The sequence below is a fragment of the Apis cerana genome, linkage group LG15, assembly GCF_029169275.1.
Source record: "Apis cerana isolate GH-2021 linkage group LG15, AcerK_1.0, whole genome shotgun sequence".
Taxonomy (NCBI): Eukaryota; Metazoa; Arthropoda; class Insecta; order Hymenoptera; family Apidae; genus Apis; species Apis cerana.
The window spans coordinates 3,149,182-3,160,185 of NC_083866.1; the positions used below are offsets into that span (position 1 = coordinate 3,149,182).

Sequence of the window (11,004 nt, forward strand, 5' to 3'; positions counted from 1 at the left end):
TACTTGGTGGCACTTTTGTCGCACGCAATTTCTACATTGGTTACACTTTCTATTCTACATTCTTTATGAAATATATTACACTCACCTGATAGTCTGTAGTAGCCTGCGGACATGGTTAACTATGGATTGTTACATTATGTAGATACAACTATAAAGATTTAAAGCTAATAACGCTTTTTGTGCTTGTGTGAGAATATCACAGAAAAATGACTCGCACAGTATCATCGGATTTTTAAAAATTAATGAAACTGAAAAAACGGAAGAGTCTGTGCGCGCAGTGCGTGAATATGCCCGCCAAGGTCTCAAAGAAGGTCGTGGGCATGATCGTACGAAGCCGAAAATTCATTATTAAGGATGGGGTCATTACGGTACTAAAATATTTAATTTAATATCTATTAGATTTTTAAGTTATTTTGATTTTTTTCTATATATTTTTCTAATTTCATAATTTCATTAGTAAGTTTAAAGTAAGTACAATTTTTGGTTCGGTACATGATAAATTCTAACGACAATTATTATGTTTATTTTTGAGAATGAATTATAATAATGAATTAAAAAGTTTTATAAAGCGTAACTTGTTTATGAAACTTTTCATCAATACAAAAATTATATGAATTTTATAATTATAACATTGATGTGTAACTAAGTTTTTTTCCATTTTTGTACATATATATATTAATAAGGTCCATTTTTATATGGAGAATTATTACAAAATATAATTTATATATTTTTCATAAATAGATTTAATTAAATTTTTTAAAAGTATAATAATTTTATGTTTTTATTCTAGTATTTCTTATGATTCTCTTTAAATAGAGAATGAAATATTAATATGATAATAATTTTATTAATATTCAAATGTGTATTAAATGATTTGAACTTCTATTCAAATTTCTCAATATTTTATAATTAATGAAATAGAATTTGCAACCAGCTTCTTTATTTTATTTTAATTTTATAAAATGATTTAAAATATTTTTTATATATTAAAATATAAAATATTTACTATATTTTTTCAGTTATATTATTATATATATATAATATTTTTTATTTAAAAAAATATTTATAATCGTTTTATAAATATACAGAAAATTGATTTTATTTAAATATTACTTCCTTTTTTTTATTGTTTTCTACTTTTTATTAATTAAAATTTGTCAAAATAAAAATTTGACAACTGTTATGCATAATATAAAAAGAATAATGTATGTTTCATGTTAAATTTTATAGAAAATGTTTTAATTTGTATCTCTTTTATTTTTTGATGTTTTCTTGTTTTTGAGACATAATTCAATAAAAAATATATTTTAAAAAATACAATATTTAATATAAATATTTAACAAGAGAGAGAGAGAGAGAAAAAAAAAGAAATAATATTTAATTTCAAAATAAAAAAAAGATAAATATGTGCTTGTAAAAACAATTTAGTAATTAATAAATTCATTACAAATTTATATAAGTTTTAATTATGAATATAAAAAATATTTATGTTATTAATTTATAATAATTTTTGAAATTACATTTATAGCATTTAAAAATATAGAAAACATGGAATTCAACATATAATTATAATTTATCAAGAATCACATAAATCGTGCATTTATAAAAATAAACATATTTTATCCTGTTCCAAAATATTTGTCTTTTATTAGAAAAACATTAAATTCATAATTTCTTTTTTATATTAGCAATATTATATATGTAGTTCTTCGAATAATATCGTACTTGCGCATATTGATCAGTTACCAACAATGTATAATTCGTATAATTCTTTTTAAACACAGAATATGTAATGAAAGAAATTTATAATTATGTTATATTTTTTAAAATTGATTAATTTTTTATTCCAGTATAATTTATAAATATTCAAAAAACACAAAATATCGCTTCATTTTACTAGATTTTTAGGTTAGATTCAATCTAAAATGATGAAAGAATGATAACTAGATGTCGTAAAAAGTGGGGATTTGGTGATAGAGTTGCAATGCAGTGATTTAGATTTTTATTCAAAATTTTTGATAATTACATTGAAAAAAAATAAAAGTGAAGAGTGAAAAAGTTACATAGCTGATATGTATTTTCGAGAATCTTAATGAAGAGGTGTTGACAATAAGTTATGACATTAAGAAATATCAAATACGAGAGAAATCATTCTATCCGATATATTACTGATCGTACTATTTTGTAATAGATATTAATTTAACATTTCAATATACAAGTTTTATGAAAAATTTAGATATCAAAGATTATTTCTTATGGCAATTTTTAATATTAAGGAAATTATATATAATCTGCTGAATAATAGATTTTTTTAAAAATCTTATCGCATTACTTATTAGATAATAAGTAATAAATTGAATCATGTGTAATAAAAACATGATAGTTTTTTTTAAAAAAGAAAAAAAGTTCGATGACATTCGAAAAAAATGTTCAAATGGCACTACATAAAAAGGAAAAAATCTTTGAAATTTTTTTGGACTTTAATTTGTTAACAATGTAGTGCTCTTTAAACAAGCTGCCCTTAAAAAATATAATGTAAATTATAATGTGATAAGAATTTCAAAATGTTTTGAAAATGCTGTACACAGACAAAAAAATATATTTTTAAGATATATGTTCACATATAGATTTTGTTCAATTTTAATAATTTTGGCATATTTTATATATTTAAGAGATCTTGTGTCTTTATATTGCTGAGAAATGTAAAAAGAGAAATAAAGAACAAATTTATACTTATGAATAAACAGATTTATGTTTTAATGAAAGAAATCCACTAAAAAAAAATTATTAAAAATTAATAATAAGCAAAAGTAAAAATTATGATAATAAATATTTGTAAAATTATTTAAATAAAGAAAATCAAATTATAACATAAAAAATAAATTATACTATGTATTTCTAACATAATTTTTAACTTTTTGTTAATCGCACAAATTATGATAATAAAAGAAATTAGTTTACATTATGAAAATAAGAAAGAAGCTTGTTGCAATTAATTAAATTATATATATATATGTATATATATATATAGTTGAGAATAATATAATCTATATAAATCTATATAATTATAAAAACTATAAAAATAATAAGAATATACACAGATTATTTCCTAAACAAAATGACATGTGATATAATAAGAAATATATATATGCAAAATTAGATTAAGTATATTCACAAAATAATATAACAAAAATAGAATTTTGAATAAGAGTTAATACAAAAGTTATAATTAAAGAAATATAAAACAATAATAAATTATTTGTGAAAATTAGATTGAATATTTGAAGATGCAAAATTGAGATAATCCTAAGTCATGGTTATTCATTACAGTATTATATGGAACTGAACAACTGATAAATGAAAAATTGGTAGGATCATAATATGGAAAGAAATATATATAGTAGCACTTCTTAGGGGTCATGCCCCCTGGGGCAAAAGGTGGAGCAGAGGGCCTGGGCCCCTCTTGTTCTGAAATTCACAACAGCCAAGAACATGCTATTGCTAAACTCACACCTCCTCTTACATTTGCTCAGCAATGCTACAGACATCTTAAGGTCAGCTGTCACAATTTGCAAAATGCTTATAGTTATTGGTAAATTAAAAAAAAAAACTTTTGATATCATTATATTTGTATAAAATTGATCTTTTTACTATTTCATATTTACTGGGTATAGCAAATAGATATCATGGCTGCTTATGAACTGTTTAATATTAATAATACACAAGAAGAATAAATTTATATGTTTTATTATTTTTATTTTACAGAGTTCCGGTATTGGAGAGGCAAGTGTGTACCATGCTCTGGTTGTAATATTTTTGGAATTTTTTGCATGGGGTTTATTAACCATGCCTGTTATCTCTGTATTAAATATCACATTTCCAAATCATACGTTCCTGATGAATGGTTTGATAATGGGCATTAAAGGAATCTTATCATTTCTTTCTGCACCATTAATTGGTGCTTTATCTGATGTATGGGGTCGAAAATTCTTTTTACTCATCACAGTAGCCTTCACATGTGCGCCGATTCCTCTAATGAGCATTAATACATGGTGGTTTTTTGCTATGATCTCCATCAGTGGTGTCTTTGCTTGCACATTTTCAGTGGTGTTTGCATATGTTGCTGATGTTACTGAAGAGCATCAAAGATCTCCAGCATATGGTATGGTTAGTATCTCATATTATTAATTTTTTTAAAAAATTTCTAATATGATAATAATGATAAATAATTTATAATATCTATTTTTTAAAATATATTTAATTTTTTTAGGTATCAGCAACTTTTGCTGCAAGTATGGTAATAAGTCCAGCATTAGGAGATTATATTATGAAAGAATATGGAGAGAATCTTGTGGTTGCATTAGCAACTGCTATTGCAGTGTTGGATGTGTTTTTTATATTAGTGGCTGTACCTGAAAGTTTGCCTGAAAAAGCTCGTCCACCAGCACCTATATCTTGGGAGCAGGCAGATCCCTTTGCTTATCTTGGAAAGGTAAGTAACTTTTTATATTATGTTACAAATATAAATATAATATAAAAAAAATTTATATATTTAAAATCATTCCAAATTAGTGAATTTATGTTTAAAAATAAATATTTTTTGATTAATATAAGATTTTACATTTTATTTTAAGCAAAAAAACAAAATATTTAAATTAATGTTATATAAATAATATTGTAATTTTGTACAACAATAATAATAAGATGATTAAAATAAAAATTTAATGAATGTAATTATGATATTTTAGGTTGGCAAAGATCATACTATTTTAATGTTGTGTATTACTGTGTTCCTGAGCTATCTTCCTGAAGCAGGACAGTATAGTTGTATATTTGTCTATTTGACTAAAGTTATGGGATTTACTGCTTTAATGGTAGCAATTTTTATTGCTGTGGTGGGAATTTTAAGTGTCGGAGCTCAAAGTGTCTTGGGTCCTTTAATAAGAACACTTGGCAGTAAACACACCATAATGTTAGGTCTTTTATTTGAGATGTTACAACTTATGTGGTTTGGCTTCGGTTCACAAACATGGTAATATTTTATTTATAATAAATATTTATAATAAAAAAATGTTTATAATTTTATAAACTTAATTTTTGAAGTAAAATATAAAAAAAATATTATTTATTATATTTTATTGTAATATATTTTTGAAAAAAGATTTTTATGAATTCTGTTCAATATTTTTTTAATTTTAAGGATGATGTGGGCAGCTGGAGTACTTGCTGCAGTATCAAGTATTACATATCCTGCAATTTCTGCATTCATATCCATGCATTCTGATGCAGACAAGCAGGGTTTAGTACAAGGCATGGTAACTGGAATGCGTGGATTATGTAATGGTCTTGGGCCAGCAATGTTTGGAGTAATCTTTTATCTCTTTCGCGTTGATCTCAACGATAATTCTCCTTCTCTCCCTGCAAAACCATCTCCATTAGAGGAAAATAATAAAACAGGAACTGCCACGCAACATCTTGATATTATGCCACAGATAGTAACCCAGGTAAATTTAAACAAAATAAATAATTTTTAAGAAATAATTATTAATAATCGATTATTGAATAGTCGTTTTTAATTAATTATTTAATCTAAAATTATAAAGAAATTGATATTTTTAGCTTGTACCAGGACCACCATTTGTGTTTGGTGCATTACTTGTGATATGTGCATTACTAGTAGCTGCATTTATACCAGAATCAAATACAATGCCAACAGGTCCATTACATCATCCATCCACCTCCCGGAGGCCCTCCGGTAAATACGCATATCAGAAATGTACGTTAAAGGTTGTCAGTTATGTTAAAATTCAGATGTATTTTTTGGTGGTGGGTTTAAAATTAAGACTTAAAATTACTTTAAATTAACAATAATAGTTAATAATAATATATTATTTTTTATATTTATATAAAAATTTTTATATAAAATGTAATTATTAAACAAATAATCAAGAAATGAATCTTTTTACATTTAATTAGACAGAATCGATATTTTTAATTTTTTAAAATTAAATTTCAATTTTTTAATGAAAATAGAATTTTTATATATATAATATTTCAATACATGTAATATTATATGTGTGTCATTGAAAAAATAATAGCAATCTATCAATAATATTAATTAATTAAAAATATAAAAATATAAATTTTTATTGATAGATAAATTATTTGTGTATTATCCAATATACAATTATTCTATTATTTATTGCTGATGGATTATAGATTATATTATGAAACTCGTATATTTTTATTTGTGATGAGTTATTAAATATTAAATAAACGATAGAATTGATTCTTAGAAACTTAAAAGAGTAAAAATAAGATTATTTGTTCAATAACTATTGTATTTAATTATAATATTGTATTATTAATATAATTAAAATACATCTATATTTTATATAACATATATACATACATATAATTCAATAAGAATTTTTCGTATGTATCATACGCGTATTTACGCATATTCATATATTTATATGTATATATTTATATTAAAATTTTGTTATAATTTAAGGTTTATCCTTGGATGTACATTATGAAGGAGACAAATTGGGAAGTGGGAAAGGAAAAATAGGGCCGCTGTCACCTCTAGTCGACAATTGCAACTCGGCTGCTCTATAGCTATTGTGAAAATTAAAGAAAGAAAGAAAGAAAGAAAAAAGAAAAAAAGAAAAAAAAGAAAAAAAAGTACCTTCATGATGAAACTCTCTATAGTTAGAGAAATGGTTACTATCAAGTGCACCTACTACACACAGACTTTAACAAAAAGAAAGCTGTCTATATTGTATTATATTATATCTTTAAGTCAACAACTGAGATTGATATTAGGATTATCAATCCATTTAATGTTTAGGTTATGAAAAGTTTTTACGAGCAGTGCTTGTTTTGATGACATTTAGGTTGAATTGAACGTTACGTTCGATATTTTTTTAGGAATTTTGTTATATAAAAAGTTGAATTTTCACTTTTTCCAGAAGAAAGAAATTGTAATATTAACTTGTACCAAGTGAAGCATTGGATATCATTTATCAGTGACTCCTAGTTTGTGTAGTCGTCGATGCGATAAAATGAATGAAAGTTGTAATCAGTATTTTTATTAGACTTATAACAAAAAAATTATGTAACTTTTTATGCAAAAATCATTTTTTATCATGTATAATATTCATCGCTTATTAAGATCACATAAGAGGCAACAAGTTTTTTAATTTAGACAAGAGCACTTGTTACTTTGATCACAAGTATCATGAATCTTCAGTTTAAAATATTTTCTATAACATTTTTGTGATTTGGCAAACAAAATATTTATTTGCGTTTTTTGTTTTATTTTTTATGCATTCCTTTGTTTTAAATATATTTTTGATTTAATGAGGAAAGAAAAGTGCAATAGTTGCCGAAGAAAATGTTAAAAAGACGTTGTAAATGAAACTTTACATAGCTGAAATAGGAAATAAGTTTCCAATTGCATATAATATCTAGTAAGAGTTAGCTGATGTTTGTAAAGTATGTTAACTATTTTCTTTGCATAAAATATTTATTTTAATAATTAGACATCAACAGAATGGCCTTAATCAAAAAAAAAAAAAAATAAAAAACAATTTATATGAAATTATACTTTGCCATTTGAGTGGTAAATCTTGATTGATAATGTTACAAACATTATTAATTGAGTGCTTAATGGCATTCCTCAAATGTTAAAATATGCATGTTATAAATTGGAGTCATTGATGTTAACAAAATACAATAGCATAGTATATTTGTGCATTTTACTTGTACTTTATAAAAAAAAATTAGTATCTGAAAAACTGTATATGCATTGCCATAGCCTAAATAACTCTTTGAATTTGAAATCTGCCAATGAATTTTGATTTTAATTTAAAATTTACACATCATTATGATTTTATAACATTGTAAGATTTTGAAATGAATATAGTTTCGTTATTTATAATTTTTTTCAGTTATGTATACAGTTGCTATCATTTATTATGAATTAATTAACTGTAAAAGAGCATGCTCAAATCCCATTGAAAAAAGAATGACTAGTAGCAGAAATTCTATTCAAGAGTTGTAATATTAGAAAATAGTAAGAATTTATGAAATTATGGTGCAATGCGTGAGCAAAAAATAAAATTTTGTATGATCTCATTTTTCTCCAAGAATAATATTTTTTAATCAGAAAAAATGTAAATAAATTGCACTATAAAATTTTTTTTGTAAAAACTCAAATAACTAATCAATTTGTATGAAATTTTCAATTAATACTATTCCGTTTGGAATCAATTTTAGCATTGAGAAAATGCTATGCATATCGAAGTATAATCTTCTTTTTATATCACTTAAGATTAATTGTGGAATAAAATTCCATTATAATTGTACAATAAATACAAATATATATAAAAGAATTATTAGAAATATTGAGTCTGATAATAAAAAAAATATTCAATAAAAATTTTGAAAATATACAATTAATTATTTACATTAGATTTCTTGGAGAATATAGATACAACATGCAATAATTTTATATTTCTGCTTGATTTGAAAGATATTTATTAAAATTTGCTCTTACACACTGGAATACATTAACATTATTGTAATATAACATTGCAAAAGAAACGAAAGAATAATAATATAAAATAAAGTCCAGTTTAAGACTTAATAACACCTCAATAATTGTATATGTACAATGTATGATGGATGCATTAATAAAAATAATTATTTTTAAAATATAAGAAAACGTGTTCTATAAATACTTATATTCATTTGAAAATAATTAAATTTAATATTCATATAATTATTTTATAATATGATTATATTTTACTATAATTTTGCTTATAAGAATATTTTCAAATATTCTTTATGAAATAGTTGTTAATATTGAACCACTTTGTTGCCAAGATTCAATTGCTTTGTTAACAATTACTTCAGAAGTTTCTTCTGTTATCTAGAATAAAAAGATTTATTTAAAATTAATCATTTTTTGCATTTCATACTTGTATGAATAAATATACATAATATGAATAAATACATAGTATGAATAAATATACATAGATATTTTCATACATTAGCAATTATATTTAAAATACTATCAATATTTTCACATCTCATTAGAAGTCTTCTTAGAGTTGTTAAAATAACTACAGTAACAAAGATTAAAATTCTATATGCACCTACAGCTATTTTATCCCATATTCTGTAACAAATAAATAACATACATTTTATAATATATTTTTTTTTATTTTAAATACATTAAATATATATACTTTGCAATAGAACCATTGGATATTGTTCCTGCAAAACATGAAGAAAACCAAATGTCATATGGAATATTATAAAGTGCTTCTATTTTAACAAGATGCTTGTATAATTCTGGATCTTCTCTTTCTAATAAAGTACAAGTACATTCTTGTAATCTATTAATTTCTTTATGAAATCTTTGTACTTGATCTAAAAATCCACATAAAATCCAATATGTATCTACAAGCTTTTCTTCATATGAATCTATGTCAACAATGTGCCATAGTGTTTCAGCCATTCTGCTCATTGCTCTAAAACAAAAATAATTAATAATGAATACAATAATTTAATAAATTATGATTAATTATATTTAATAAAAAATTAAAGACCTATGTAGAGGAAATTCTAATTGAGTATTCATATCAAGTTTTGCTCTTCTAGTACGTAATAACCACATAGTGAGAAACATTAAATGAGGTTTTGTATAATCATCTAAAATCTTTGCAATTTTTAAAGCTTTTTGTAGATCCTGAAATTCTGCTTTTCTTTGATTTATTATAAATTCGTGACTTTCTATATAAACTGGTATTATATCCAGTAATACTTTCCAAAGAAAATTTCTATATATAGCAGGAACTGTAAATCGTAAGCAGAACTGTTTCAGTTTTGCTTTATCAAAAGGACGTTCTTTAAGTAATATTTCCAAAGATCTTTTTTCTTCAACGCTACGAAATCCTACCTATATTTTAATTATATAATTGATGAATATACTTTTAATTATTTGTAATATTTTATTTTTTCTAACCTAAAATCATAAGAATTGTTTAATATAAGTTTAAATATACCTTTTCATAATAAGATGAACGAAAATTTCGTTCGTCAGTCATTTTTTATTAATTGTTAAAATTTATGAACAATTATTTATTATTTCAAATCATTTTCCCATGTTTAAATTGAAATATTTAGGAAATATAAAAAATGTGTAAATGTTTTTACGTGTCTTTTTTCTTGATTTTAATTTTATTTTCTTTAAATGTTTATATTTATTAATAAATTTATTTCTTATTATATAAAATCAGATTCGTATAATAATATATAATGAATATCTATATTATAAATAAGATATACAATAATATATTTAATTATTATAGGGAGTTTATACTCCCTATAAAATATTTATCCCTATAAAAAGTTTATCCTCTATATTTTGAAATCTGATTGTACAATAATGTTAATAATTATAGGGATTTTATTATTTATATTTTGAAACTTGATTGTATAAAAAATTAAAGTATTTATATGCTTTTTATAATTTGGATAGTACGAATATAAAATAAAATATACAAGTATTCCATTTAATTATGTTGATAAAATAATAATTTTTAATAATTTCTTTGATATTTTTATAAATTATATTTATACATTATATTATACATATGTACATTATATATATTTATACATATATGTATTGAATTCGTAGATAATTAATACGAATAGTAAATAGATTTATATAAATATAATAATATAATAATAAATATAATAAATATAATATAAATTGAATTATTTATGAATTAAAAATTACTTTCATATTTTTTTATTATAACACAATGAAAATAATTAATTTGAGATTTTTTTATAAAAATAGATTTAAATATAATATTATTAAAACAAAATTTATTTTTTACATTTCTATTATATAATTAGAATAATATTTATATAATATAATAAAATATTGAAGATTTTATGAAAATTTAATAAAAAAAACATTTTATA

General features: G+C 22.4%; 2 protein-coding genes across 5 annotated transcripts; one reads left to right on the forward strand and one right to left on the reverse strand.

Moving 5' to 3' along the window:
- The first annotated feature begins 60 nt into the window (after positions 1 to 60).
- On the forward strand, positions 61 to 8,731 carry LOC107998004 (hippocampus abundant transcript 1 protein). 4 transcript variants are annotated; one of them, XM_017056991.3, is made up of 7 exons: positions 61 to 368; positions 3,766 to 4,167; positions 4,271 to 4,492; positions 4,749 to 5,032; positions 5,201 to 5,504; positions 5,620 to 5,776; positions 6,515 to 8,731. In XM_017056991.3, exons 1-7 carry the CDS (start codon positions 243 to 245, stop codon positions 6,619 to 6,621), a joined length of 1,602 nt encoding a protein of 533 aa, XP_016912480.1. In that variant the 5' UTR covers positions 61 to 242; the 3' UTR covers positions 6,622 to 8,731. The 4 variants fall into 4 exon arrangements, with proteins under 4 accessions (XP_016912480.1, XP_061941554.1, XP_061941551.1 ...); XM_062085570.1 differs by having other exon boundaries at positions 62 to 368; positions 5,620 to 5,755; XM_062085567.1 differs by lacking the exon at positions 61 to 368 and adding an exon at positions 3,331 to 3,554.
- On the reverse strand, positions 8,528 to 10,415 carry LOC107998005 (TBC1 domain family member 7). The gene is made up of 5 exons (XM_017056995.3): positions 10,077 to 10,415; positions 9,621 to 9,970; positions 9,258 to 9,542; positions 9,058 to 9,187; positions 8,528 to 8,938 (listed from the first exon to the last, which is right to left on the reverse strand). The coding sequence occupies exons 1-5, from the start codon at positions 10,116 to 10,118 to the stop codon at positions 8,852 to 8,854; spliced, it is 894 nt and encodes a 297-aa protein (XP_016912484.1). The 5' UTR covers positions 10,119 to 10,415; the 3' UTR covers positions 8,528 to 8,851.
- Positions 10,416 to 11,004: the final 589 nt, after the last annotated feature.

Bases quoted from the DNA above. Each gene is read 5' to 3' on its own strand.
- LOC107998004 (XM_062085567.1), top strand. From the start codon at position 3,420: ATGCCCCCTGGGGCAAAAGGTGGAGCAGAGGGCCTGGGCCCCTCTTGT. The intron at 3,555-3,765 runs GTCAGCTGTCAC...TTTATTTTACAG, and splicing joins AATGCTACAGACATCTTAAG to AGTTCCGGTATTGGAGAGGC. The intron at 5,777-6,514 runs GTACGTTAAAGG...TTATAATTTAAG, and splicing joins TAAATACGCATATCAGAAAT to GTTTATCCTTGGATGTACAT.
- LOC107998005 (XM_017056995.3), bottom strand. From the start codon at position 10,118: ATGACTGACGAACGAAATTTTCGTTCATCTTATTATGAAAAG. The intron at 9,971-10,076 runs GTATATTTAAAC...ATTAAAATATAG, and splicing joins GTTCATCTTATTATGAAAAG to GTAGGATTTCGTAGCGTTGA. The intron at 8,939-9,057 runs GTATGAAAATAT...TTTTTATTCTAG, and splicing joins TTTTAAATATAATTGCTAAT to ATAACAGAAGAAACTTCTGA.